At 57.6% G+C, this 25,401-nt stretch overlaps 14 protein-coding genes across 14 annotated transcripts; 6 read left to right on the top strand and 8 right to left on the bottom strand.

Moving 5' to 3' along the window:
* Nucleotides 1-323: 323 nt before the first annotated feature.
* L226DRAFT_323248 (uncharacterized protein) lies at nt 324-1,180 on the bottom strand. The gene is made up of 4 exons (XM_067673906.1): nt 994-1,180; nt 826-936; nt 682-769; nt 324-608 (listed from the first exon to the last, which is right to left on the bottom strand). Exons 1-4 carry the CDS (start codon nt 1,090-1,092, stop codon nt 514-516), a joined length of 393 nt encoding a protein of 130 aa, XP_067538041.1. The 5' UTR covers nt 1,093-1,180; the 3' UTR covers nt 324-513.
* A 14-nt stretch (nt 1,181-1,194) lies between these two features.
* On the bottom strand, nt 1,195-2,065 carry L226DRAFT_323319 (uncharacterized protein). Its single transcript, XM_067673909.1, has 2 exons — nt 1,885-2,065; nt 1,195-1,824 (listed from the first exon to the last, which is right to left on the bottom strand). Exon 2 carries the CDS (start codon nt 1,810-1,812, stop codon nt 1,270-1,272), a length of 543 nt encoding a protein of 180 aa, XP_067538040.1. The 5' UTR covers nt 1,813-1,824; nt 1,885-2,065; the 3' UTR covers nt 1,195-1,269.
* L226DRAFT_323283 (uncharacterized protein) lies at nt 1,971-2,858 on the bottom strand. Its single transcript, XM_067673907.1, has 2 exons — nt 2,137-2,858; nt 1,971-2,078 (listed from the first exon to the last, which is right to left on the bottom strand). Exons 1-2 carry the CDS (start codon nt 2,577-2,579, stop codon nt 2,069-2,071), a joined length of 453 nt encoding a protein of 150 aa, XP_067538039.1. The 5' UTR covers nt 2,580-2,858; the 3' UTR covers nt 1,971-2,068.
* Nucleotides 2,747-3,479, bottom strand: L226DRAFT_323303 (uncharacterized protein). The gene is made up of 2 exons (XM_067673908.1): nt 3,195-3,479; nt 2,747-3,126 (listed from the first exon to the last, which is right to left on the bottom strand). The coding sequence occupies exons 1-2, from the start codon at nt 3,352-3,354 to the stop codon at nt 2,915-2,917; spliced, it is 372 nt and encodes a 123-aa protein (XP_067538038.1). The 5' UTR covers nt 3,355-3,479; the 3' UTR covers nt 2,747-2,914.
* Nucleotides 3,480-4,075: 596 nt separating this feature from the next.
* Nucleotides 4,076-8,682, top strand: L226DRAFT_532256 (uncharacterized protein). Its single transcript, XM_067680225.1, has 21 exons — nt 4,076-4,206; nt 4,273-4,329; nt 5,248-5,411; nt 5,469-5,676; nt 5,741-5,752; nt 5,807-5,851; nt 5,913-5,995; nt 6,048-6,126; nt 6,188-6,194; nt 6,252-6,481; nt 6,535-6,637; nt 6,729-6,811; nt 6,909-7,002; nt 7,157-7,233; nt 7,315-7,395; nt 7,446-7,557; nt 7,615-7,746; nt 7,799-7,975; nt 8,037-8,159; nt 8,235-8,278; nt 8,335-8,682. Exons 1-21 carry the CDS (start codon nt 4,162-4,164, stop codon nt 8,347-8,349), a joined length of 1,971 nt encoding a protein of 656 aa, XP_067538037.1. The 5' UTR covers nt 4,076-4,161; the 3' UTR covers nt 8,350-8,682.
* Nucleotides 8,683-8,799: 117 nt separating this feature from the next.
* Nucleotides 8,800-9,355, top strand: L226DRAFT_323235 (uncharacterized protein). Its single transcript, XM_067673905.1, has 2 exons — nt 8,800-8,874; nt 8,941-9,355. Exons 1-2 carry the CDS (start codon nt 8,866-8,868, stop codon nt 9,316-9,318), a joined length of 387 nt encoding a protein of 128 aa, XP_067538036.1. The 5' UTR covers nt 8,800-8,865; the 3' UTR covers nt 9,319-9,355.
* Nucleotides 9,356-10,569: 1,214 nt separating this feature from the next.
* L226DRAFT_458255 (CAF1-domain-containing protein) lies at nt 10,570-12,008 on the top strand (the record flags this gene model as incomplete). Its single annotated transcript, XM_067675433.1, has 4 exons — nt 10,570-10,662; nt 10,730-10,923; nt 11,006-11,167; nt 11,369-12,008. 4 exons carry the CDS (start codon nt 10,570-10,572, stop codon nt 12,006-12,008), a joined length of 1,089 nt encoding a protein of 362 aa, XP_067538035.1.
* Nucleotides 12,009-12,156: 148 nt separating this feature from the next.
* On the top strand, nt 12,157-12,730 carry L226DRAFT_322948 (uncharacterized protein). The gene has a single exon (XM_067673901.1). It carries the CDS (start codon nt 12,305-12,307, stop codon nt 12,614-12,616), a length of 312 nt encoding a protein of 103 aa, XP_067538034.1. The 5' UTR covers nt 12,157-12,304; the 3' UTR covers nt 12,617-12,730.
* On the bottom strand, nt 12,581-13,722 carry L226DRAFT_323088 (uncharacterized protein). Its single transcript, XM_067673904.1, has 2 exons — nt 13,513-13,722; nt 12,581-13,458 (listed from the first exon to the last, which is right to left on the bottom strand). Exon 2 carries the CDS (start codon nt 13,405-13,407, stop codon nt 12,844-12,846), a length of 564 nt encoding a protein of 187 aa, XP_067538033.1. The 5' UTR covers nt 13,408-13,458; nt 13,513-13,722; the 3' UTR covers nt 12,581-12,843.
* A 1,088-nt stretch (nt 13,723-14,810) lies between these two features.
* On the bottom strand, nt 14,811-15,784 carry L226DRAFT_323086 (uncharacterized protein). The gene is made up of 2 exons (XM_067673903.1): nt 15,363-15,784; nt 14,811-15,295 (listed from the first exon to the last, which is right to left on the bottom strand). Exons 1-2 carry the CDS (start codon nt 15,709-15,711, stop codon nt 15,033-15,035), a joined length of 612 nt encoding a protein of 203 aa, XP_067538032.1. The 5' UTR covers nt 15,712-15,784; the 3' UTR covers nt 14,811-15,032.
* A 1-nt stretch (nt 15,785) lies between these two features.
* Nucleotides 15,786-18,588, top strand: L226DRAFT_322954 (CenpB-DNA-bind-domain-containing protein). The gene is made up of 3 exons (XM_067673902.1): nt 15,786-16,373; nt 16,918-17,477; nt 17,530-18,588. The coding sequence occupies exons 1-3, from the start codon at nt 15,918-15,920 to the stop codon at nt 18,404-18,406; spliced, it is 1,893 nt and encodes a 630-aa protein (XP_067538031.1). The 5' UTR covers nt 15,786-15,917; the 3' UTR covers nt 18,407-18,588.
* Nucleotides 18,589-19,756: 1,168 nt separating this feature from the next.
* On the bottom strand, nt 19,757-20,137 carry L226DRAFT_568534 (uncharacterized protein; the record flags this gene model as incomplete). The annotated part of the gene is made up of 2 exons (XM_067684175.1): nt 19,757-19,858; nt 19,991-20,137. 2 exons carry the CDS (start codon nt 20,135-20,137, stop codon nt 19,757-19,759), a joined length of 249 nt encoding a protein of 82 aa, XP_067538030.1.
* Nucleotides 20,138-22,548: 2,411 nt separating this feature from the next.
* Nucleotides 22,549-24,243, top strand: L226DRAFT_551446 (NADH dehydrogenase; the record flags this gene model as incomplete). Its single annotated transcript, XM_067682817.1, has 8 exons — nt 22,549-22,605; nt 22,674-22,818; nt 22,903-22,997; nt 23,085-23,176; nt 23,238-23,482; nt 23,547-23,602; nt 23,698-24,041; nt 24,153-24,243. 8 exons carry the CDS (start codon nt 22,549-22,551, stop codon nt 24,241-24,243), a joined length of 1,125 nt encoding a protein of 374 aa, XP_067538029.1.
* A 522-nt stretch (nt 24,244-24,765) lies between these two features.
* L226DRAFT_521126 (mitochondrial import translocase, subunit Tom22) lies at nt 24,766-25,308 on the bottom strand (the record flags this gene model as incomplete). Its single annotated transcript, XM_067678682.1, has 2 exons — nt 24,766-24,840; nt 24,934-25,308. 2 exons carry the CDS (start codon nt 25,306-25,308, stop codon nt 24,766-24,768), a joined length of 450 nt encoding a protein of 149 aa, XP_067538028.1.
* Nucleotides 25,309-25,401: the final 93 nt, after the last annotated feature.

The following is a 25,401-nucleotide window of genomic DNA, read 5'->3' as shown; positions in this document are numbered from 1 at the left end:
TTACAATTCGCGTCGTGTGTGTATGTGTCGGTTAGCAGAAGGCTATACACAATACGCTAATGCTACATGGACCAGTCTACAAGTTTTGGTACACTTCTATTTGGGGGGAGGGGCGGGCGTGGGTCACGCATAAGTGGGACGTGTAAGAGAGCGCGTGGTATGACGAAGACGTGGGGGAATGCGTGTGATGTGGAACGTGAATGGGGTCGTGACGAAAGAAAGCCAGACGTGAATCATAATGGCAGGGCGACGACCAGCAAGCGCGTCTCCTAGAGACGCGCCGGACATGCGTCGAATAAACACCAAGGCTGCCGCGCTCCGGAGCGCGACGCTCGAGACCGAAGGAACCAGGAAACCAGGGAAAGGGAAAGCCTGCGCTATCCGCGGAGAAAAAGACCGGAAGGAAGAACCAGCACATAAATAGCCCAAATAAAGAACCCAGGCGGGAGAAAGGGTGTCGAGGATGGAAGGGAGGAAGAGAGGAGAGCCGGGAGGCGGCGAAGGCGTGCGAGCTCAGGGCTCGAAATCCTTGTTCTCGTAGTGCCAAGAGACCTTGAGGACACCGGTGTCGAGGGAGCCGAGCTCCTGGAAGAGCGACGGACTCATGTCTGTTTACGTGGCGAGGCCAGGGTTAGCAATGCGTTCTGCAGGCGGGGAAAGACTAGCGGGTGCGGCACATACCGATGTCGTAAGCGCCGCAGCCGGGACACTCGTCGCGCACTTTTCCGTACGCGCTCTTGCCGTTCGCGGTGTTGGTGATGTGCATCCACTGTACGGAAGGCGTCAGTCCTCTGCGGGAAGCAGGCACGCCCGGCATCGACCCACCTGCTCGCAGTTCCCGCCAGAGCCGTAAATCGCAGAGGAGATAGCAACGATCTTGTCGCTGTTGACGTTGGTCTTGCCGCACGCGCCGAGTCCGACGTCGAACCAGGTGCCCTGCAGTAGGCGCATCAGCATGGACGCGAGCGAACAACGACGACAAAGAAGACTTACGCGTCCGCTGTGCGTGATGCGCTTCTCCAGGTTAATGGGAGAGGCGAGCACCGAGCACACAAGTGCGAAGGCAAGGATGAGGAACGTAAGTGGCGACATGGCGGATGTGTGTGGTGGAGCGGGTGAGAGGGAACGGTGTGAGTGTGGCGCGAAGGGTGGCGACGGTGGGGTGAGTGGGTGGAGAGCTGGCGAGTAGGACTCGTGAGGAACTCGGGGAGGTTTGACGAAGGGCTTTTATACCGGAGCGCACATGTGGACGCTCTACCAGGGCATGTATTACTTCATTTTTTCCAGGTCCGGGAGGATGGAGGCATGGGGACGAGCCAAGCCGTAGAGAACCCAAAGAGGGCAGGAGAATCTGCTGGGCCGAGACCGACCCGGTGGTATTGACAAAGGACGGAACCCCGGAAAAATTGAGGTCGGCATGATGGGATTGCCTTTCAAGTCCGGGGTCCAAAGTGTTGAAGGATGCCGGCGGTGATGGGGCGTGGGCAACGAACGACACGAAGAGGCATGCTCGGGTTGGTCATTGGATGGTCGCCCCGGGTGCGGCCTGTTGCACGGAGCACGACAGACGCAGTCAGATGAGCGACATCGGCGCTGCGTCGTGCAGGCAACGTGCACAGTCGGACAGACGCGTTGCGCACAGGATACAGTTCCCCCGAAGCCTGTCGCGCGCCCGCAAGACGGAGCAAGGCGACGAGGGTACAATGCATCCCGATATGGCAATAATCTGATCACTACCTGTTCGTTGCGGCGTATGCCGACCAGGAACCGGGACGTGTCAGGTCGCTGTATGTCGGCCCCGGGGATACACATGAGTGAAATCTTCTGCAACATAAACTTTAAGCTGCGAGCAGAGACGGCATATGCTTGACGTGCGACACATACTGTACGCGTTGTATGAGTACTTCAGTCTGGAACGGCATCCACCACGGTGTATAATTGTCCGAGTTGGCGCTGTGGAAACCGATCAACCGTGTAATCGGTGCATCCGACATACCTGAGTAACATACGCCGGGCCAATCAGGGCACGAAAACCTGCCCTGGTTTGTTGGAGAGTCGTCGGGAGCTGTCAATGTGAGCTGACAACACTAAGCATGAGTCACGTTCAAGACACCACACAACAACCGCGTGTCCCACCTCGAATTTTTCCAGCGTCGGCGTCCAGCTACCCCATCGGCGGCATTGTACGAACCCAGAAGTAGCGCTCGCGTTGACTGGGGTCTGATATGATTGTAAGATGCTTGGGGCCTGGACTGGGTTGTCAAAGGGCGTCGCAAGCAGTCGCCCAGACCTGGAACCATCAAGCAGACTATGCGTCTACGGAGAGTTCCCGGCAGGACCCCTGACGTCACAGCGCCATAGCGTAGTGTGCATTGGGATAAATAACTTGGGGATGCTACAGAGGGCAAAATCGAAATGACGGATGACGCTAGGGGACGGGGGACGGCGAAGTGAAGGCGGAAGCGGAGACGGCAAGCGTAGCCATGGTGAGATATGCGTCGTATCCAAGTCCTGTGCAAGATACTCATGAGACATGTCCGCATGTCCGTGAGTGCATGAAGGGACTGACGTACGTGCATGGACCGGGTTTCCCGTGGTCACTGGCCGGAATCCGTTTGGCCCATGGTGAGACCCGTGGAGGTCGAGAAGTTACGAGTGAGACGAATGCCGCGGACTCGTTAGGCTCGTTGAAATGGTGAGAACAATGCATGCTGAGGCTATGCTGGCGTCGTCATCCGTGTACATGCGGCAAGCATGCGGCGGTAGGCAAGTACAATAGACATATATCTGTCGTACCGCTTGTTTGAAGAAATGAGGCACTCATGAATGAAGAGATGGGTGTGAATATGAGCAACAGCCTGAAAATCAGATGGATTGTCTCGTGGTTGACTGTGCGACCGACGTTACTGGCCAGCTACGTACGAAGGCCTGTGTAGAACATACGAAAAACAGGTTCGTCCACCTCCGTATGGCAATAAAGAATGGTAGCCGTGCGTGCAGATGAATTACTGTATACGTCGGCCAAGGACAGAGGCTTGGTCGGATCGCGTGAATGGTTTGTTCGGCATAGACCCTCGCGGAGAGTGCATGACGACGGGCCTTCCAACGGAACAGCAGCGGTGCCACCTAAGACTTGAGTCCAATCGTCAGATCTTCGTGAAATGATCTACTCGACCGCGTATGCCGACACTGACGGGCACGACCTCGGTAAGGGTGCATTCGCGATGTTTCGGTCGGCGGAGTAACGATGGAAGATAGAGGGTCGGTGCGGTATACCGATAAAGAATGCAGGCTCCCTTTGAGCGAATAGGCACAAGGTCCTGATCCTCGAGTCATCGACGACACGATATCCATACCATCGCTCCGCGACGCCGGGAAGAGAGAGGATGAGTTGCCGAGAGGACTCACCTCCCCTCAGTCAGCGGGTTGCTGATTGTATCGTGATTTGCCACAGCGACTGGGCCTACCACGTATGAACAACGTATTTCCTCCGCTGACCAGCGATGACGGGTCTGGCATGCCCCCTCTGTGCGCATCCGAAGGCCGCCGCGGGAAGAAGAGTACTAGCTGGTGCCTAATCGGCGAGGAAGGCGCGAATAGCGCATCATGTAGGGGGATTATCGACGAAGTCTGTGACGGGAAGCCTACAGTTCGCAGGGAGCATATGGGCGGAAGGAAGGGGAGATGGTGGAAGAGGAACAAGCCTGCTAAGAGCGGTTGCGAACCGCCCATGACAGCGGTAAGTTTGGAAGCGCGCAGCTCGGCAATCTCCGCTTGCGGCTGCTCATGCATGCGGCCTGCCATTCCCCTCTTCCTCCGCACAAGACTTCGGCTTGCGCAGGTTGTGCGGCGGAGGGCGCTACCAGACATATGTCAGAAATGTACTAGGTCTTCTTCCTGCATTCAACGGAGAGTAAGCCGTGCAGCATACGCCTCATACCTGGACGTAAGAAAGCACCTGCCTATTGCAGTAACGCGGAACATGATTGCCCGATCAGAACAGCACAGCTAATCGCGATCTAGTGAGACCCGAGGCGCCGCACTGCGCAGTGACACCTTCTCTCTGCCACCATCTCCTCGAGTACACCTTCCCTCATCTTCCCTGCTGACATCGTCCTATAGAAGTGCTGAGATACCCACAGCTCATATATCTGAGACAGAATGGCCAGCACGGCAAGCGGGCAGACATATGGGCAACATATTCCCGTGGGTCGTCCAGCTTTCACAGGCTCCGAGGCACCGCGTGACAACTTGTTCTGCTCTTCTTGCCAGGATCAAGTCGAGCGAATAGCCAGCGTAACTGATGCGCAATTGGAGCTACTGGAAGATGTCAGTCACATGCTACCCGTGTCATTTTCACCGTAGTTCTTGCTACCTCCCCTGAGTACCTGATCCCGAGGCTTCCACAACCCTGCCCATTGCGGCGGTAAAGCATGAGGCTCAAGGAGCTGCGAGGGCTTTCCCCCGGCCTCCTTATGCCCTTCATCACCGGATGGTCCAACTTTAGACGGGCAGGTCAACAAATCGCACGGCTAGGCTCGATGTCTACCCGTACCCGATTCGCGTCGCAGCATGGGGTGGAGACAGACTGCCATCACCGGGGCTTCTGCCCACAGTCGACCGCTTGGTGATGTCGGCACTCGCTATACGTGGGTGTCATCAGAACCAGGTACGGTGAGTCTGACAGGGAACCACCCCGGCAAAGCTTGGAGTTCCGAGCGGTCGCCGGAGAACATCTTGCAGTGGTGCAGGGCGTTGCTTACCAGCGTTCAGTCAGAGGCCCAAGGCGGGCTACTGCAGTGGTCCGCTCCAGATGGGGAGATTACGCCCCGCGCATGAGTACGAACGATTCGAGTGAATGGGCGGGGATTGCTCAGAGGCGGGTTTCCCCGGGGATCAAAGCGTCTCCTGTCTCCGGACTTGAACTTGACCCTAAAATCAAAGAAGTACCCGGCCTTCTCCAGGATCGGGTAAGCATGCTCAGAGAAATCTTCGCGTCACTATGCGCTATCGCAGCATTGCGACCCGGGGAGGCATCTTGACACCGCTCAGAGTTATACTCTGCCGTCTGTGGTCTCTACATACGATCCGCGCTCGACGCAAGGGCGCTCCAGTCATGATGCTCTTGTGCGATAGTCTTTGCCGATGTCTTCTCCCGTCGTTCTTTCCTGTGGATCAGGCGTATACAGGGGGATCATGGTGTCTTCCCGCGCGACGTTTGGCTGACACCCCGGCCCATACCCCCAGGTACGCGACCTCCATCGAGAGAGAGCTGCACTCGAGCGGGAATATGCCGCGAAGCTCCAACTGCTGGTCAAGAAAGCAGCCGAGAAGAAAGCGAAGAAGATGCCAGCACTAGTCGTCGGCAATGAGCCCACTAAGGCGTGGGACGAGGACACGATTAGAAAGAGGTTTGCCGTCGAGTTGATCATCATGGGAATGCGCTGACATTTGCATTGGTTTCTCAGTACCTTAGACCAGGCATACGCCCAGCTTCTGACCTCTATGTCCGACGCCGCGCAAGACCACATTAACCTCGCAGATGCATTGAACGGCCAGGTCATAGACCCGTTGAAGGCGACTGAGCGCAAGCATGAGGAAGCGAAGAAGAAAGAGATGCAATACTATCAGAAGCTGCTCTCCGACAGGGATCGTGCTTACGCGGATCGCATCAAGGTCGGAATGATTCGCTTCATAATTTTGCGGCGTGTCCGCACATGCTCACGCGTCCTATCCATAGAGCAAGCAGAAGGTGCACTCACTAACTGGCCGCCACGATCTCCGTCCAGCACTGACCATTACCTAGTACGACGAGGAATGCTCGGAAGTGGAGACCTACCGCCAGAAGCAGGTGCGTCAAGTCTGGCCACCCGCCACATCGTGCGATCCCTCACGCATGCATTTACGTATAGGAGCGCTCTGCGGACGACCGCCACGCAGAACGGGCCGCGAAACAATATGAACAGCAGCAGATCGATATGCTCAATAGTAAGAAGTATGTGCCACTTAGTTCACTCGATATTCGTGTCGTCGCTGAGCGTTCCCAGTGCATACCTCATCTCTATTGCGGTCGCGAACAAGGTCAAGTCGAAGTTCTATGAAGAAGACCTCCCCGCGCTCGAGGATGTGAGTTTTGTTCCCGCTATTGTTGCCCTTCTTTAGCGTCTCATGCCCCGCCCGCTGTCAGCAATTCCGTGAGTTTCTATCGCCTGCACGTCATTGATCTCTGTACGTCTCCTGACACCATCCAGAGGACCTACAGACGCGTCTGTTGACCCGCTTCGTGGACATCCTCAAGAACGCCCAAGAGGTCCAACTTAAGCATCTAGACTCTGTTCGATCGCGCCTCACTGCCTGCGAAGCCGCTTTCAGCGCCGTGAACCCTGCCGCAGACCAGGACCTATTCATCGATCACAACGTAGCCCCATTCTCCGCCCCTGCCGATTGGACCTTCGAACCGTCCCCGAACCATTATGACCATGTACGTCTACCACGACAAGGCGCGCATCCAGACCATGCGCTGATTCTTATCAGGGGGACATGAGCGTGGAGCCTGCGCCGAAGGTTTATCTGCAGAACAGGTTGAGCAAGTGCCGGAGCAAGCTCGAAGAACTCGAACCCGTGCTAACCTCGAAACGTAAGTGCGGGACTTCGGTCCACCTCGCCTCTCCCCGAGCGCTGGCTGATCGTATACCCACCTGGCCTGGAATGTCTCTCGCCTTGACAAGGCAAGGAGACGGAACAGCTCGCCAAACTTGTTGAGACGTATACAGCGAACTCCAGTCTGGGCGATGCCGACGAGGTCCTTGACGTGAGTTTTTTGTTTGGCATTTGTGGGCGTGTGGGAACAGGATCGGCGGTCACTGATACCTGCGTGCTTGCTTCCGCCGCGGGCATATGCTCTATAGAATTACCTGGACGCTCACCATTCGCTGACATTCTACGCGACCTCTGGCGTAATCTTGACTGCTGAAACAGATACTATATCCGCAGCGCTCGGCGGTACGTCTATTCACTCCTTTGTGCTCTTCTATCTTCCCGTCTCCGCTTCTTCGGCCTGTCGTGGGGTGCTTGATCACTTGCCCGTCGTTCCTCCCGCCTTGTGGCAAAGCGCAGCTGCGATGTCTCATCACGTTGACCGGTCTCTTCGCTTCAGGGGACGAAGGTGCGCAAAGTCCGCATTCATTCAAAAGTACTTCCTTCTCTATCCCTGCTACATGCGCCTATTGCAAGGTTCGCCTCAGCGCTGATCCCATAGTCAATACGTACTAATGCCTCCTCCGCGTCTCTTCCGCCGCCCTTTCGTAACCGCAGTCGTCCATTTGGGGGCTCAGCAAGCAAGGGAAGACATGCAAGGCCTGCGGCGTCTCCGTGCACTCTAAGTGCGAGTTGAAGGTGGGAACCACCGGCCTTGTACGGGGTTGCTGCTGACGCAAGTAAGACAGCTGCCTGCCGACTGTCCCGGGTCTCGCCAGAGCGGCCGTGGTCATCTCCACTCGGACTCTATCTCTAGTCTGTCAAGAGCCTCCTCCGTCCTCTCGCACACTAGTTCAACCCGTCCGTAATCAACGATATATCCGTTAAGCAGCTGCAGTACTGATCTTCTGTTGATAGTCGCCACCGGACAGGCCACTCCAACTCCGTCTTCTTTCGCACCCTCAACCCATACCCCAGAAGAAAGTCGCCCAACGGCTCGGGTCCTCTTCGACTTTACTCCCACATCGCCGTTCGAGCTGGCCGTCTCTGGTGGGTCGCTCAGCAGACATTTTTATACTGCACCCGCTGAACGTGTCTCTAGCCGAGAGCACGGTGCATGTGCTCGAGGAAGATGATGGCTCTGGTTGGGTCAAGGTAGCCGATGATTCGGGCGGTAAGGGCCTTGTCCCGGCCTCATACGTCGAACTGCTCGATGGCGGGCAGACGCCACGGAGCAGCACGCCGTCTCTCAGCCACCAACAGACATCTCAGGATTACGGTAGAACGGGTGATCCCTCCTCTCTTGCCGTTCCTGGCTGACTGTACCATCTTCGTTCTAGTTCGCGGAGTATATGCGTACAAGGCCCAGGGCCCGGACGAAATCGACGTGGAGGAGGGCAAGCTCATCCAGCTCACAGATGGCCCGAACGGTGGTAAAAACTACGCCGATGGCTGGTGGGAAGGTGCGCGGGTTCATTTGGAGCGCGCATGGTTTTCCGGGGGCAGAACACTGATGCGCGGTCTGATCGCGATTGCAGGGATAGACGCAAGTGGGAAGAAGGGCATCTTCCCCAGCAACTACGTAAGATGCTTTTTGCACATTCTCCGGTCGTACGACATATTTATCCCGCGATGCAGGTGGAAGATGCGTAATGGACGCTCGGGCTGCACCCTCGGGGGCAGACTGGCAACTCCCGGGTGCAAGGATTCGACACCGCGGCATTGCACATTGCACGGGGGAGGGCCGTGCCGTCCGTCTGGAATGGACCGTGCTGATGCCCTGCGAACGTGCAGTGATTGCGATGTGCGGTCGTTCCGCTTCTAGAGCATGCGGGAGGTCGTGGAGTCCCATCTGAGATGCGCATTCGTCCGCCTCCCGTTACATAATATACAGTTTCTCCCCGAGCACCTCGTGCATGGCTCAGAGGGCGTGTTCAGAGCAGCCCCGCTTTTAGGACTAAGGAAGGATGTTCCGATCAGAGTCTGAGATCGAAACCCACGCAAAGAAGGCCACGTTCTCGGTCGATGCGGTCCCGCGAACCGCTTACGCCTAGCTGATCTTGGTCGTGGCTCGCGGGCACTCGTTCTGCCTGAGGCACCGGTCTCCTGTGGAGGTACGCGACCTCCGATGGCGGCCTGCGGTTGGACGCTCGATTCGGCAGATCGTTAATGAAAGGGGTACGCGCAAAACAAGACTTACGACATTCCTTCCGCTAGGAAGGTCTCAACTTGTCTTTTGTTTAGAAAGCGCTGGACATGCGCTCACTCCGGCCACTCGGCGACGAACATCCTGCTTGCCTTCCTTATCTCGCCGCAACTTCACTTGCCCTCCTGCGGAGGGGTTTTGCAACGCCGCGCGGGCTAGATCAGTGGATGTCGGTGGACGCCCAAGTACGCCACCGGGACACGTATAGAGACTTAACGCAACCACACCCCCGGAACGAGGGCTCGCAGTCTGTAGAAGTGAGAAGCAGCGATCGAGAAGGCCGCCCACTGAGAAAGCGCAAAAGGAGAGGTAGGCACGAGACAGCGGCCGTGCAAAGACATGCGGGTACCCTTGGGCAGAGGTGGTCCTTCCTCGCATTCAACTTTCTAACACGCGCCCGTAATCAGCGGAGGTGATGTTGGTCTGGACCGCGGCTCGGAGGTACTGCAGCCGTTCACGAGGGGTGCATGAGTCTGCCTCAGTGGATATCCTGGACGCCGCGCGCACACACGAGGCGGAGATGGTTACCAAGATGAGCAGGTTTGCCTGATACCTGCGCGGCCAGATCCAGTCCGGGAGAAGCAGGGGACCTTGAAAATTCTCGTCGGAGGGCGAATTGCGATGGATAAAAGCCATCGCAGCTGTTGGATAGTGAACCATCCCCATCCCCCCACTCGCCTTTCCTTGACCTCACTGTCCACCCAATCGACGCACTCCAGCTGCAAAACAGATGGAGAGTGAGCGGTAGCAAAGAGCTCCACTCTGGCCACCGAACTGAAGGGAAGGGCCAGGCCGGGACATTCATCACGCTGAGTAGTCTTCGTCTGTGTCTGCGAGGGTTGGTTTCTGGCTGCCGCCCCGACCACGGCATCGTTGTCGTCAGTTGTTGTCGCATTGGCGGGGTATATTGCATCTCCACGAGTTCGTGTTGACCAGCTACATCGCTATTGCGATGGATGACTGCGACGACGATCCCAAAGGGCGAGACCGGCGCGCAGAAGCATTCTGGCGGACAGCGGCGCTCCATGGGAAACGGGGGGAGTCCGGTACCACTTGGTAGACTCTCCACGCTTCCCGCGTGCACCGCAGTATCTCAATGTGAATCAGAGACTTACGTTTTTCGTTTTCTTAGGCGCATGTACATTTGTGTGGAACCTCGGCGGCGACTTGGTTAGACCGGCCTCAACTAACCGTCGTTCATGGCAGTGACGTGTGGCGGCTTACGAGCATTCGGCTTCGGGTATCTTGAGAATATGTCATGTATCAGACCAGACCCATAAATATCTCGTAGAACTTACCTGTCTGCCTCGATTGTGGGGACAATTAGTACTTCAACAATCGGTTTGTGATGTTATATACATCTTTCTATGTCGTTGGAGGTCGAGTAGAGATTTTCGCCTTTGCTTCTGAGACATTCAGATTGAATCAGTGTTGTTTGAGTCGTACATTCGGTCCTTAACATGAAGTCAAGTCTGAACGTTCTGAACGTACCGAGACAACGGCCTCCGGCGGTAGGGAAGGGTTAGCGCCGAAAACCCTAAAGGCGCCGGTACTGCCAAAGGCGGCATGACCCTGCGTAATGTCACATCGACCGCTACTCTCACCATCCAGCTTCCCTGCCACACTCAATCCTCCGGAAAACCCCTTCATACTATCGCACTCGCAGAATGTCTCGAATACGCGAAGTCTGGGCACCCAATCTGGAGACAGAGATGGCGAACATCCGCGACCTCATCGAGAGCTACCCGTACATCGCAATGGTCCGACCCTATCTCCCCCTCCCGCCCCTCCCCGTTCATCTCGCTCATACTCGCTGTTCTCGTGCAGGACACGGAGTTCCCTGGAGTAGTCGCACGGCCAATAGGAGCGTTCAAGACGTCGTCAGACTACCACTACCAGACGATGCGGTGTAACGTCGACCTGCTCAAGATCATCCAGGTTGGGCTCACTCTCGCGGACGAGGAGGGTAACTTCCCACAAGAGGTATCTACATGGCAGTTCAATTTCAGGTTCAGCACAACGTGCGTATGCTGGGAGGCTCAGGCCCGATTCCTGGGGTTGTGCTGCTGGGTTGACGCGCTTACGTAATCCTTCACCCCGCAGAGAGGACATGTTCGCGCCCGAGTCCATAGATCTGCTGCAAAAGTCGGGCATAGATCTCACACGACACGAAGAGATGGGCATAGAGCCGAATGACTTTGCCGAGCTCATGATTACGTCCGGGCTTGTGTTGTCGCCCGACACAAAGTGGATCTCGTTTCACAGGTGAGGCTTAGCGTGGTTGATCGTTGCGACCAGGCAGGCGTCGCGGGAACGAGGCGGGTGAAGACATATGCTCACATATGGGGCCATGTTATGCGCTGTCGCGCCATCGTCCCTGTCGTGCGATTCCTATCCTCGGGGACGTCCTGCCTGCTTTGTCGGCGATTCCGATGATAGACGCAAGTGCTGACTGGACGTTCGCAGCGGCTACGACTTCGGGTACTTTGTCAAACTCCTGACAGGCCAGTCATTACCGACGAATGAAGAGACTTTCTTCGACGTCCTACATACATGGTTCCCGACAATATACGATATCAAGTTCGTCATGCGATCGTGCAAAGTCCTCAAAGGCGGTCTGCAGGACGTCGCTGATGACCTCGGGGTGCGTGTCCAAAATCCTTTGACGCTTCCACATCATGCACTTACCAGGCTTCCACAGGTCATGCGAATAGGACCCTCACACCAAGCCGGTTCTGACTCGCTCCTCACCTCGTCGACCTTTTTCAAGATGCGCGAGCTGTACTTCAACGACAAGCTCGACGACCCCGAGTTCAACGGGAAACTGTATGGTCTCGGACAGACCTTCACCGTACAGAACGGCGTTGCGGGCGACCTCCGATCCGGGACCGCCGCGACGATAGCCGAGCGCGAGGACCGCGCTGTGCCCGCTGAGCGTAACCAGACACCGGGGCCCCCTGGGCACGGCGTCATGGGTATGCCTGGCTCGCTGACGACGCCTGTTATGGCGGGCGCGATGCCCGCACAGATGCCGAACTCGCCGTATGGCCCCATGACGAATGGTCCGTATATGCGCGCGGCGATTGGCGTGGGCGGGGGGCGATAGGGCGGTGGCTCGTGGTCCATACCCCGTAGCTCGTGGCCCGTGGCCTCTGGTCTGTGGATAGGGTTGTCGTCGGCGGAGGTAGCGGACGTGTAGAGGGTGCTGTATACGTGATACCGAGCGGACGGTTCCTGTACGATGTACGATTCCCTGGCAGTGTATTGACTTAAGGCTTGCGAATCTCTTGAATGTTCTGTCGTTGTCGATGTCGTCCGTTGCAGCTCTGCACCCGTTTTTTTTCCTGACTCGCTCTTCTTGAACGTGCCCGCTGTTCGTGTACGTGTACGTGTACGTGTACGATGTGGCTCGCATTGGCGTTGTGTACTAGCGTACGGTACTCACGGACATGTTACCTGGAATGTTCCAGCGGACATGATTGGGTGTGTCCCACCCACAATGTGCCCGCTAGTCTTGCGCCGAACTGGTTAGTCTCTGCTGATGTGCTGCTCGCGCCTTCTCGTTGCTCGCCATGTCCGGGTCATGACATGGGCCGGCCGAAATGTGAGATACACTCAGTCGGAGTACGACATCATGGGAGCAGCAATGCGACTGGTCCAGCAAGCCCGAGTAGCTGCCCTTCGCAATGGATCCATGACTTCGGCGCAAGGTAGACTCGAGAGCAAGCTTGCGACATAGGCGATAGAATGACGGGTCTTGGGGGATAGAAGGTCGCGTCAGCTGTCCCCCAATCTATCGGGAGTCGCAGCGGAGTCGGGTCTGCTGCACGATTCATGCTCCGCGGAGCCTTGAGAGCGTGTGTATGTCATCGCACAGGCAGTCTCGCGGCTAAGCCTCACTCGAGAGCCAGACCGCCGGCCACGAGCTACGGTGCAGCGGATCATGGATTAGCACCCCAGCCGCCACGAACATGCACGAATGTCGCGGTTTGCGCGAGGCGTTTTGGCTCTCGGCAGCCCGCAGGGTGCTGTGATCTGCACCTGCGCCTGCGCCTGCGCTGCGCGTCCCCTATCATCATACCGCTTCCGAGGCGTTGATGGGCATGGAGATGGATATGCTCGATCAGGCGTCCGACCTTGGACTCGACAGACGGGAGCGCAGGGGTCCGATAGGTGGATAGGTGGATAGGTGGGCGGGTGGCACGGTGGGTGGCACGGTGGGGGGCACGGTGGGGTGGTTCTGAAGCTCTAGCCTGGGTCCGCAAAGTGGTGTCGAAGCATCGAGGGCGCAGTGGCACCAGGACAGAAGCGAGAAGCGACGGCCTATCCATCACGGCCCAGGTGCGCAGGGGTCTTCTGGGCTGGCTTCTGACATTGAGCGATTCCAAAACACGCGTCGAGGTTCGAATACGCCCTTGCTTCGCGTCCGGACCCTGGTAGGCTGTACTGAAATCGAACTCGACCTGATGGAGCCTGAGCGAGGGACGAAGGATGTCAATGGACATGCATGCCCTGCTCCTGGACGCCTGAAATTCGACTCCGACGCCGGTTCTCGACTAAATGCAGGGTCAATTCAGCTGCTGTCTCCCATGCTCCCGTGCATGACTCACCGCCGGTGCAGAGGTGCTGCAGGCTGAAACTCCCGAGCACGACGGTTGAGTAAGAGTGTGCGCCGTAGGGTGGTTGGCGATTCGCCTGCGTAGCGGCGTAACCTGTATGCCGTTTTGGGACGATGCACGCCCTCTCGGAGAACCTGCGCACTCAGCATCAGAAGGAATCGTGGGGCCTCGCGGCGAGAGACAGTCTATTCATTCGCCCAGTATGGCAAACGTTGTCGTTCCTTGTGCGGATATGCCCGAGTCCCTGTCCGCGCAGGAACCTATTGCCCGCCCTGAGCTTGCGGTCGCGTCAGCGTCGGTATATGGCAGGAGCGGAGCGACATACGTACCTGCCCGTGTTCTCTTGTTCCGTAGGAAGAGCGAAAGCGCAGAACGCCGCCTAGCGCCTGCAGAAGCCCCGAGGGGATAATGCACTTTGTGCGACTGTGATCGACGGCGATATAGTGCGCTGCAGCACCAGCGAGCAACGCGACGTCAGCGCGAGACTCTTGGACACATCCGACGAAGCGATGTGTCATGTGTTCGCACTCTGGTGGGAGTGCAGGATCGCACGGGTTCCGGACTGCCTGGGGACGCTGGGGGCGCTCTGTGTTCGCCGCCAGCTTGTCGGTATGCGCTCGCAGGCGAGATGAGATGCTCGTCTGGGCATTGGTGCGGACGACGGATGACGGCACGAAGGACGGAGCCTAAAGCAGATAGGTAAGTATGCGTGTAAGAAGACGAGTAGCGGCGTGCAGACGTACTCGCGCATTGATGGAGGAACCCATGACACTTGTCCCGTCCAGGGGGACGTGGGAGGGCCCTGACGTCGTACTGCGCATTTTGCGAGCTCTTCGGACGGGACGCCCTGCACGTCGCGGGCTACACGGAGCCGCTGCCTGCCCGCGATTGGCCCCAGGGGGCGGCGATCAGCCATGTATAGCACGGTGGGGTCCCACCTTGGCGAGAAGATGAGAACGAAGCCGGCGGCGACAACCATAACCGGGGTACGCACCTTAACGTTTGAGCTTGGGCAGCTATTCTGGGCGGCTGCATGGGAGAGCCCCGAGTCTGATGTCGAGAATGCATGCGAGCCGTAAGTTCACGGGCGCAATCTTAGGTTTGATGGTCGACTGCAAGATCTCGGTGCTCGCCGCCCAATAGAGTTCCATTCATGTGGAGGAAGAAGCTGCCGCAGCGCAGGAATGCGCACAAGTATGAACGCGGGAGAGCTGGCTTCGATGTCGCACGGCCCAGAGAAGGCAGCCGAGGACACCGGAAGGGATGCGGTCGAGGGCTCCTTCGAGGGGAGGAAAGTCGTTGCCAGGAAAAATGGAGGCCCGAGGGTGCGCATGGTGGGCTGGACGTCTAGAACACGGTGGTGTACGGCAGATGAACGCATGAGTGCCGCTGGCGAGCTGGGCTCGCAGAATAGTCGTTCAGGCGGCTAAATATGGCGGCAGATGGATTCCAGGGGCTCATGGGCGTCGGTGCCCTGTTTCGTGGGAGATCGAGAGCGGCGTGGAAGGGGTTCATAGGGAGGAGGCGCAGGGGGGCAGCGAATGAGGAGGAGCAGGTGGGAGACGGGTATGGTAGCGAGATCGGACATGAGGAGCCTGAGTCATGGGAAGGAGGTGCGCGGACAGAGAAAGCGGATTCAGGCGTAGGGGCAGGAAGCTCGCGAGCTCAGGGAAGCATGGAGGACATGTGTTGCCAGTGAGTGCACCCGGACCGCGGGGCTTGCAAGGTTTGGGTTTTGGACCCGACTGCACGGGCCACGGACGGATTAGCACCGCTATTGGACAGGTATTTGAATTCAATCTCGAGCGGAGACACGCTGTATGGGAATCCAGTCGACGCACTTCTGTCGGATGAACATAATGAACGTCGCCCTCGCCCTCGCCAGCGCAGAGCGGGCCAAGCTCGCACCGGCAGAGGAGCGTCCCTTTTTGCCACAATCTGAATCTGCACTCGGCGCGGCCAGAGCAGCAGTCCAGGAGAGCCCTGTCGGCTCGCCAACTTGGTAACCTTATACGATGGCCAAATGCGGCGACGGCGGGCGGTGGCGCGCGCTGCTGGGAAGACGCCTTGTCCTCGTCCGTGCGATGTCGACGGGCAGAAATATTCGCGCGATATTCCGGGGTGTTTCTGAAATGAAAAGACATGCTTGTGCTGGTGGGAATGGCGGACAGAGAGGCAGACAAGCGGCATCGGGGGGATCTGCAGGCTGGCCCGGGAAGGCGAGCCGTGGCTGATTGCAGAAAGTGGACAGGCTCTTAAGGCGTCCGGGGCTCTGCCTTCGCCTGGCTCTCCCGAACGGTCATCATCGCGGCCGACAGCGTCGCCGACGGTCTGCTCGCTGCTCCAGACAGCTCGCTTGCAGCAAATGCTGAGAGCTCGTGTCGACGTCGTGCACAATGGACGCGCCTCAGCACTACTCTGTCTCCGGCCTCGTGTATCACCCGCACCCCCCTCACCCGATCTCTGACGCCGTCCCCCCTCACTCGTCTTATCCTCAAGACATGTCCTGGAGACCTCCCCAGCACTCCCCCTCCCACCCACACTCTTCTTCTGTTCACCCCAACGCTGCCCACGACATGCAGCACGTCATGCCACCAGACCATGTCCCCATGTACGCCCCTCCATCCCAGTCCTTCCTGCCCCGCCATGTATCCGATTCGCTTGCAAGCCACGCCTCGACATCTGCCGTAGATCCTGGCCCCTCATCGCACACTTTGTCCTTCGAGTCACATCAGATTGACAGTAGCATCGGCCCCGACCGTGGCCTTCCCCGCCGTCGCTTGCGCATCCCGGAGAGAGTGCAGAGCCATGGAGAACTCCCCGAGTATGCGACGATGTCCAATCCATACAACGTACGTCCTCTCTTTCATCTCACTCCTCCCTTTGTTCTCCCCATATATGCACCCGCTCTGCGGTACCCCCATGTCCTTGGCGATGTCTTGCGGTCCGTGCATGCTACTTCCTGTGTCCCTTCGGGATTCTACAGCCGGGAACATGTTCGCTCGCGCTCCAATTTTCTGTCAAGTCGACGTCGTCGACGGGTTGAACGTATCTGTCGGATGCGTCCCGTCTGCATAGATGTCACGGGATCGCGTTACCCGGCGAGCACACCCTTGATCATGCACGCTCGAAGCCACAGTTCGGCTACTTCGGGCTGTGGTTCGCAGGGAGGGCAATGTGGGACTCGTATACAGAGTGAACCGTCTGCTACAACCTTGCCAAATTTGCGACGTTGAGCCACTCGTGCCAAGCGCCCGCAGGGCCACAGAAGCCCTCATCGATTCGACTCGATGCTTAAGCAGAGCATTGTCCAGAGAGGGCTTCTTCAAACAGAACCGGCTCCATCTGTTGTGCGTTTCGGTTTACAGATGCTAAAATGTGGTTGTATGCGCGCAGCACCCTCAAAATTCACCGTTCATTCCTCATCCTCAGCATGGGTCACGTCCGCAGACACCCACGCACCAGCCTGTCTACCAACTCTCCGAAACTCCAGGTCAACCCTCCATGTCAACTCCAGATGCTTACCATCACCGCATGGACAGTATCTCTCGTGTGCCCGAGTGGCGCGGCTTCTTCCCGCCCCAGTCCTCAAGATCTGCGTCTGGCTCTACTACGTCCGGGACATCTGCCAACTCGAATCCTCGCTCTGCTTCGCCTGCTCTCAGCGTCGCATCAGCGCTCACGTCCGTGTCATCAGCGTCTGCTCCCAATTCCCTGGCTGCGACCAGCTTCGTCGTCCAGGGCGCACCTCGGAGGGAACCTACTAAGAAGAAGCGGCTATGGAACACAGATCGCCGCGACATCTGCAAATATGCCGAGGCTAATCCAGGCGTGAAGCAGGAGGACATCGCGGCTCACTTCGGCGTCGAGCGTAGCACTGTCAGCAAAATTCTGAAGCAGAAGGCCCGATGGCTGAGCGTCGATTCTGACGAGAAGGTGCTCGTTGCCAAACTCAGGTACCGCTCTTTCGTTCCTCTCACCGCATCTCTTGGCTGATCGCCGAAAAAGGCCATCCAAGTTCCCGTCATTGGAGCGACGTCTGGAGGAGTGGGTCAAGCTCGCGTCGAAGTCCGGGAAGACTCTCACCGACTCTGTGCTGCGCCAGAAGGCGCGAGAGTTCGGTGACGAGATGGGCTATACCGCCGACAAGTTCAAGGCGAGCTCCGGTTGGCTGGAGAACTTCAAGCACCGGCACGGCATCCGTCGCGGCGTGTGGCACGGCGATGGTTTGCTGGACGCAAAATACCGCGCATATGCGACAGACTTCATCCCTACGATGCCCGAACCGTACGTTCCTCCCCCGCCGGGGTTCGTGCACCCGCCATCGCCGGCGCCCATCGACATGCCTTCACACGTCGATCAAGATATGGGCATCGAGTCCGAAGATGAAGAGCAGCCACAGGGCGGCGGCATGTCAACGAACGCACAGGTCGTGCACCCTTCGATCACCCTGTCTCAGGCGTGGCCCCAGGCCGAGGAGCAGCCTAACGCGCACGACGTCTCTGAGGAGCGCTATTCCCCAGAGCGGCCTCATCAGCTCGAGTACCCTCCGCAGGAACCCGCGCCTGAAGAGCCGGAGGCTTCCCAGCACCCGGCGATGATGCCGGTCGCGCCTGTCGCGGTCCCGCTCGACGGAGATGAGAGCAGTGGCCAGCAAGTCTACGTCACCCCCGTCATGCCCGAGTTCGTGCCGGAACATGGGATGCCGACGCTGCAAGAGGCAGAGCACGCCCTCGACAAGTTCATCCTCTATGTCGCACAGGACGAGAAGCTGCTCGGCATCGAGGAGGTGAACTTCCTCATGCGTCTGAAGCACAAGGTGTTCGGGAAGGTGGCTGGGGTCGAGTACGACCTGCCGTACGGTCGTGTGCCGTCGAAATCATAGGCGCCTTCACGATACTTCTTGTCTCGTCGACATGCGCCTGGCTCGCATATGTTTGGACTCTCGGGGACGGTCGTACGCCCGCTCTGATCGGACCTGAGGTTCGTGTTCGGAAGGTTTGTATGACGAAAAAGTTTCTCTGCAGTGTACTCTGAACTTTCCTCATGTTGGGCTCTCGTCGTTATTCTTGCACATGGACTTTCGTTCGTAGTTCGTAGTCATCGGCATCCACATCATCATGCATCACCGGTTCTCATCTCATCTCCATCATTCTCGGTATACATAGCGCAATCCTTCACGACCCCCATCCTTCTCCCCCATCCACAGTTAGCATACGCACCGTACCGTATCTCACCCCGTTATCGAATGCACACCACATTCACGTCACGTTCAAGTTCACGTTCACGTTCCATGTCCCCAGTTCCCAGCACTATTACCGCCTTCCCCACTCCCCCGATCCCTTCTCCTCGATCCCCGTCCGTCCGTCTTACGTCCACAGCTCCCGCATCTGCATGCATTGCACCACTGTTCCACCACCACGGCACCATGTCTCTCACCCATGTTTCTCCTAGCAAGCTTGTTCGAGTCATGCATTCCATCGTCGTCCCACCCCCCCTCTCTCCCTCTCTTCACACACATACACACACATCGTCCGAGTCGCTGTCCGTCGTTGTCCGTCGCTTTGATTATGGCATTGGCATTCTGCAATCCATTGCACATATTTGCACATCATCCCCGTACTACCACTGGTCTCGAGAGTTTCCGAGCGTGCGACGTCCCAGGTACAGCAACGAGGTTCGCGCGAATATGTCGGTAGCGACTGACATCATCTTCGACGGGTAAACTGTACTCCTTTCCAGCACAGCCGCAAATACGACGCCCAAGAGGAAGGAAGCTGCACGACAGTTCGCAGACACCGTCGTATCTTGGTGCCAGGGCGACCCGGCTCTGGTCGATCGTCTCAGACGTATGGTCCGACTTGAGCGGTTTCCCAAGCATCCCGGCGGGCACCAAGAGCCGGGACCGCGGACGAGGAGCCTATGTCTTCACATAAAACATACGGAGAGGTTTGGCGACATATGTATGTTCTGTTCTGTTCTGTTCTGTGCTTGCTTGCTATAGGTGCCGAACGCCACCACGGTCAACACGTCGAGATCAGGACGCTTGGGCACAGCAGACGCACCTCGGGGTCAATGAGCTCATGTGGGAGCTGGCAGAGCGGCGCCGGACGGGCTCATGCCTTCTTCGCCTTGGTCGCAGGCGTCTTGCCCTTCTCCGCCGACGACGTCCTGCGGGTGCGGGGGAGGACGGTTCGCGCTCAGGACGTGAAACAGATGGACAGCATGTGCGTGCTCACCCCTCCATGGCGACGTTCTTCATGATGGTCAGCTTCCCCGAGGACGCGGCAGCGGCGACCTGCTGCTCGATGCTCTTGTTGATCTTCGCGCTGAGCTCCTGCCATGCGGTACGCAGTTTCATGAGCATCCACATCCCGATCAATGCTCACGGCCCCGCCGTGCCACCTCCTCTCCTCGATACATTCCTTCTCCCGTGAAGGGTGAAGCATGCAGGAAGACTGCTACTCACTTTGTGCAGCGCAGCCTGCTTGACCAGCGTGGCCTTCTTGGGGGCGATGTACCGCTTGCCCTTCTTCGGGGCTGCGGCCGCCTTCTGGGCGTGGCGCGCCCCGGTGTTCTTGGCCTTCGCGAGACCCTTTGTCTGGCCTTGCACCATGGATGGCGAGCTCGGCGAACGAGAAGAGTGTATCTGACGACGAGGCGGTGTGGCGGGAAGGTCGAGGGCGGGGGGACTGCGGGAAGTGTGTTGGTCCAGAGAGAAAAACTGTCGATCGAGATGGCCGAGGTACCCGATTGACCCTAACCCCGGAATGCTGTGCCCCACCAGTGCCAGTGGTTCAATCTGAGTCTCGCCGTTCTGGGACTTGCCTTCCGATATCAACATGGTGTGTAACATGCACTACCTGATTCATTGTAACGCTCTTGAAAACTGAAATGCTGCGGTGGAACACAGAGTATGGTTTGATAACTTGAACACTAATAAACGCGTACAGTGCTTCCTCATCACCTCACAGATTTGGCACTCCGGATTCGCCGCCACGCCGGTGAAACCATGCTGAACAGCTGCGTCTATCCGACGCAGGAGCGATCTACCAGGCATATCTATTGGAATAAGACAAATACTTCGTACTGTGAAGGTCTGGTATCACAAGTCTCCCCTGAGTCTTGTGCTTAATTCCCACAGAATGGCTGCTAAGCCCGTCCTACCAAGGTCGAAAATGCACAAAAAACTGTCAATTCCCTACGATCAATAACAAGACGAACGAACGACGAAACGAGCAGTGTCCCTCGGAGCGCACAAGACACTGGCGGCAAGAGGGGCCTTCTTTACGTCACGATATCCCGGGTTGCCTCCCAAACATCCGCTCTCGACCGTACGTACATGCGATAATTTGCCGATGAGAACTGTCCTGACCATATCTTGCTATGTACAAGGTGCTTTTGCCGACAGATACGCTGAAACGCGATACAACAGGCGCCTTTGATGTCATGGACAATTACAACACTACGACCAACGGTCCTGCATCCGGACAACTCTTCAACGCTTCACTTCCGGTGGGAGCGCACCACGTCACGCTGCTAGCTCGTGCAAACCACGCCCTGTGATTGATCCGAAATCCCGTGGGGTTTCTCCCGACCTCCCGACTCCCACTGCTTCACCGTATCTTGATGGCGGCCCGTACGGTCGCAACCGCCAGATCGAGCTGTCTTACTACCTCAACAAACCTACTCCACCTCAACTCCCAGTGCAAGGTGCCCGACGCTCGCTAGACCTTGCGTAGACGATCCTAGGCCGTTCGGCGGAAGGTTGGGTACTTCGTCCGTACCGTAAACCGTCCTACAGGTCCGCGGATCTAGGGGGATGGAGGGTCGGGATCTGTGGTAGTTGCGATCGAGACAACTGCATCTGTTCCCTCCGGTGAGCCTGATCACGCTAGCTGAGAATGTGTATTTGGGCATATGACTTTGCAGACTGAACATGTAACGACGGGGCGATATAGCTCCCGCGCCGTGTGGTTTGATCGACCATGCGATATCCTTGACATCCTCATATGACCAGTGAGTGCCGACCATATCCCTCTTGGGCTCTGCGATGGTGCTCCGCCCTGCCCGGAACAGCAGAAACAGCGAAGTTCCGTTGTGCACGGACCAGTAACACCAAGTACGTGTTACGACTTGTTGAAATCTTGTGCTGATTGACATGCGCGTAGCACGACCAATTCAACCAGCCAACAGCTCAACTCCTGATATATCGTCTAGGACATGTCGTCGTGGAGATACTGGTATCTCCGGCCATGACATGGATGCTATAGCACACTCGCAACCAGGACAGCTGTCACGATCTAGGGAACGAAGGTTCCTTGCACAAGGAAAGGGTGGTGTCAACGCCATATTCTCGGTGAGCAGGAGGCAGTATGCTCGGAGTTGGACACTGCGCCTCACACGTGGAGACTGTTGAGAGGGTTAGTCGGACATTCTGCTAAGACCTGCTGAGACTGCCCTTCTCAACAAACCATCCGGAAGGAGTCAGAAAGTGCTCTTTGGAAGCTCTCAGAAGGTCGAAGGTGATCTCTTCGGACGTCCGGCGTGCGACTGGTCGATAAGGCTGACGATAGAACCGAGGCGTTCGCGACATCAAGGGTTCAGACTCTGCGTCGCCCTAGTGGCACGCGTACCGCTGCAATACCTAGATAGTTGCTTGCTCATGCCGGTTGTGTTACGTTGACTGGGTTTCTCCGTCTACTAACCATCCTCCGGGTCTTCGGATAAATGGCCCCTTCAATTATCCGCATGAAGTTGTGACCATCACTGGTAGTACTGGCGACATTTCTTTGTTGAGAGTGCACCTGCAAAAATTTCTAATAGACATACACCTGCTGTTTCAACCCGCAGAGCAATGCATATAGTCCAACTCCTTGCAGCTCGCGAAAGTCGACGGAGAGAGCACTTGAAGGCGAATGGCGCTCTCCTCACTGGCTGAACACGGAAGCGCCCGCTCGGGAAACCCCGGTGGGCGGCCAGCGTCAGAGCAACATCTTGCTCTCCGTCCGCAACGTTGGCCAAGCTATGTTGGCCGTATCCTCCAAATGCGTGCGCGTTCCGCGCGCATTCGCCCAAAGCAAGGTACTTTTTAAGTCTCTGCGCTTTACTGACGCCTTCGTGTGAGCTGACGACGACGTTTCGAACTGCAGCGAGCCCTCCATGACCTGAGCGTCCTCCCCTCTGGCAAGCCTGCGATCCAGTATGGACCCCCCGGACGGAGTGCGAGCACGGGCCACACCGCGACGGTGTTTGGGTGCACGAGTTTCCTGGGGAGGTACCTCGTCGCCAAGCTCGGTATGTGTTCTTACTTGGCGCCCTCTCTTGTCCTGTCGTTTGGGTACCGGGATGGGCGTTGACGTGTTTTTGGGGGCAACGCAGCCAAGGCGGGGACCCACGTTGTCATCCCTTACCGCGACGAGGACGAGAAGAGGCTTTTGAGGGTCACTGGGGATCTCGGGCAGATCACTTCGATGGTGCGTACATACCTCCCTAGTGTTTAGACGCACAAGCGCGTCCGGTTGGAGAGACGAGGGGCTCACCTGAGCTTTGGACGTTTCTAGGAGTGGGACCTCCGCAGGCCTGATCAGATTGAGGAGTGTTTGAGACATTCTGACATCGTTTACAACCTTGTCGGGCGCGAGTACGAGACCAAGTATGTCACTCTGCGTCCTCTGCCTGCATTCCTATCTAATTAAGCCCTTTGCATTATGCAGGAACTTTACCTACTACGATGTTCACGCGAAGGGTGCTGAGGCCATTGCAAGCATCGCCGCGCAAGCTGGCGTTGACCGTTTCGTGCACGTCTCACACCTCAACGCAGCGAAGGACTCCCCGTCCGAGTTCTATCGCTCCAAGGCCGCCGGTGAGGAGCTCGTGAAGGAGGCGTTCCCGAACGCGACCATCGTCCGCCCCGCGAGCATGTTCGGGTACGAGGACCGGCTGTTGAACAACATGGCGTGTACGTACCCGCCGCCGCTCACCCGGACAGTGACGTTGTTGACCGGTTCTTTGGCCTCATGCAGTCTGGCCCATCTGGTGGAAGCTCAATGACATGAAGACTAAAGTCCGCCCGGCTCACGTACGTGTCCCCCTGTTTCGCAGCCGCACTGGCCCCTCCCCCTCCTTCTCGCTACCGAGATGGACACCGAACTGAAGGCTCATTCTCCCGTGTAGGTTCTCGATGTCGCGCAGGCGCTCGCGAACACAATCCAGATGCCGGCTTTCCCTGGCACGTTCAACCTTCCTGGCCCTTCCACGCTGACATACGAGTACTTGCTCACGCTCGTGTCGACGATCACGTACAACCCGCCATCATCTGCCCCCGTTGTGCCGAAGTCGATTGCACTCGCGCTCGCAAAGGCCGCTCAGCTCGCATGGTGGCCGATGCTCAGCCCAGACGAGGTGATTCGCAGGTACATCGACGATGTCGACGTCCCCGGCGACTGGGACAAGTTTGGAGTAATCCCGGACGAGATTGAGGAGCACGCCATCACGTACCTGAGGAGATACCGATCCGCGTACGTTTCTCTACGACTGTTCCGCGGCTGCCTCTGGCGGATTTGTCGTCCAATGGAGGAGGGCGATTTGGGCTTGTGGAGCGCAGTTCGCTGATACACGTATGTTCACAGGGATAACTTCTCGCGGCCAGTCGTTTTCCCCGCGTCCCGGGAAACATCCTCGGTGAGTCAATCCGTAAGTCCACTTGAGTCATGGTGCTGACTCGTGCGTCCCGCCAATCCGTGACACTTTGCTGCTATCTGTGCGTACGTAGTACGACCCTGTGTCATGAGACATCGATGGTGTATCTCTGTCAGTGTCAATGAACTTTGCTGTCCTATGACTTGCGCAGTGATCACGGTGGTACCTGTTCGACGTCCAGTTGCGTTTCGAGACTATGTTTATCTGCCATTCATCGGCGGCTGTACAAGAAGTGGTTCGACCTCGGAGACTTCGGGGAGACCACGCGTCCACGCGTATGCCAAATCCTACACACAACTGGCTGCCAGGAAAGAAGCAGTAGAGCGTCCACGTTTGTCCCAAAGGGGGCATGTTCGTCTGATGCCCGTTCTACAGGGCTCGGCGACGGAATGCCGCACGAAATGTCGTGGGTACAGGACAGCCTGATTCCGTGGAACGGAGCGGAGAAGGCATGGTAATAAGGGGGCTCTATTATAATGTACACGTCGGTAGGCATATGCATGCGCTGCGGAGGGCGGGAGGGACGGTCTGAGCGTGGGGCGATCAGAAACCTGGGGGAACGACCCCTTTTGGTTGTTGCTGGCCAGGCGGGTACATTGAGCCTGGAGGGGCAAGCATCTGCGGGAAGATGAGCATACGATACGTACACGAGGATGCGGGAAATGGTAGAGACGGGACGCGCACGGAGGCGTGCTAGCAGCTGGAACTCACCTGAGCACCCTGCTGCTGGGCGAGCATCTCCTTCTCCTGCTGCACGATCTTGGCCTCGTCCTCGAGCACGAGCGCAAGCGGCAGGCCGATGAGGAGCGCGGAGGTGGTGACGATCCAGACGAGGTTGCCGACGACCTTGCCAGTCGTCTTCACGACGCTGGCGGTCTTTCCGAGCTTGCTGGAGATGCTGTGGCGCGTCGTCGGGGGAATGATGTCTGCGAGGGCGACGATGCGCTCGTAGAAGGACTCCTCGCCATCGAGCTCGGAGCCTACGGACGAGAGGGAGACGGAGGACGATGTGCGGGACGAGGCGGGGGAGGAGTAGGGGGAGCGGGAGTCCTGCTCCTTCTCTTCGACGATCTCGACCTTGACCATAGTGTGTGCAAGTGCGTGTGCGTGTGCGGTGGCGAGGAGGACGGCGAGCGGGGATACGGAGGAGAGACGAGGAGAGCTCCGCTGCCAGCGAGC

The sequence above is a fragment of the Lentinus tigrinus genome (genome assembly GCF_003813185.1).
Source record: "Lentinus tigrinus ALCF2SS1-7 unplaced genomic scaffold L226scaffold_6, whole genome shotgun sequence".
NCBI classification, from domain to species: Eukaryota; Fungi; Basidiomycota; class Agaricomycetes; order Polyporales; family Polyporaceae; genus Lentinus; species Lentinus tigrinus.
The sequence above is the reverse complement of the archived record's forward strand: the minus strand, read 5'-3'. Positions and strand labels throughout refer to the sequence as shown.

Excerpts from the sequence above, each read along its gene's own strand:
- L226DRAFT_323088 (XM_067673904.1), bottom strand. The coding sequence starts at position 13,407 with ATGTCCATTGACATCCTTCGTCCCTCGCTCAGGCTCCATCAGGTCGAG.
- L226DRAFT_323086 (XM_067673903.1), bottom strand. The coding sequence starts at position 15,711 with ATGCCGCTTGTCTGCCTCTCTGTCCGCCATTCCCACCAGCACAAGCAT. Across the intron at positions 15,296-15,362 it reads ATTATGTTCATCCGACAGAA|CGGTGCTAATCCGTCCGTGG; the intron begins GTGCGTCGACTG and ends CCTGTCCAATAG.
- L226DRAFT_323283 (XM_067673907.1), bottom strand. The coding sequence starts at position 2,579 with ATGCACGTACGTCAGTCCCTTCATGCACTCACGGACATGCGGACATGT.
- L226DRAFT_322954 (XM_067673902.1), top strand. The coding sequence starts at position 15,918 with ATGGACGCGCCTCAGCACTACTCTGTCTCCGGCCTCGTGTATCACCCG. Across the intron at positions 16,374-16,917 it reads CGATGTCCAATCCATACAAC|CACCCTCAAAATTCACCGTT; the intron begins GTACGTCCTCTC and ends GTATGCGCGCAG. Across the intron at positions 17,478-17,529 it reads GTGCTCGTTGCCAAACTCAG|GCCATCCAAGTTCCCGTCAT; the intron begins GTACCGCTCTTT and ends TCGCCGAAAAAG.
- L226DRAFT_323319 (XM_067673909.1), bottom strand. The coding sequence starts at position 1,812 with ATGTGTATCCCCGGGGCCGACATACAGCGACCTGACACGTCCCGGTTC.
- L226DRAFT_323303 (XM_067673908.1), bottom strand. The coding sequence starts at position 3,354 with ATGGATATCGTGTCGTCGATGACTCGAGGATCAGGACCTTGTGCCTAT. Across the intron at positions 3,127-3,194 it reads CCCTTACCGAGGTCGTGCCC|GTGGCACCGCTGCTGTTCCG; the intron begins GTCAGTGTCGGC and ends CTCAAGTCTTAG.
- L226DRAFT_322948 (XM_067673901.1), top strand. The coding sequence starts at position 12,305 with ATGTGGCTCGCATTGGCGTTGTGTACTAGCGTACGGTACTCACGGACA.
- L226DRAFT_532256 (XM_067680225.1), top strand. The coding sequence starts at position 4,162 with ATGGCCAGCACGGCAAGCGGGCAGACATATGGGCAACATATTCCC. Across the intron at positions 6,638-6,728 it reads ACCCGTGCTAACCTCGAAAC|GCAAGGAGACGGAACAGCTC; the intron begins GTAAGTGCGGGA and ends CGCCTTGACAAG. Across the intron at positions 7,976-8,036 it reads ACAGACATCTCAGGATTACG|TTCGCGGAGTATATGCGTAC; the intron begins GTAGAACGGGTG and ends TCTTCGTTCTAG.
- L226DRAFT_323248 (XM_067673906.1), bottom strand. The coding sequence starts at position 1,092 with ATGTCGCCACTTACGTTCCTCATCCTTGCCTTCGCACTTGTGTGCTCG. Across the intron at positions 937-993 it reads GCATCACGCACAGCGGACGC|GGCACCTGGTTCGACGTCGG; the intron begins GTAAGTCTTCTT and ends CGCCTACTGCAG. Across the intron at positions 770-825 it reads CTGGCGGGAACTGCGAGCAG|TGGATGCACATCACCAACAC; the intron begins GTGGGTCGATGC and ends CCTTCCGTACAG.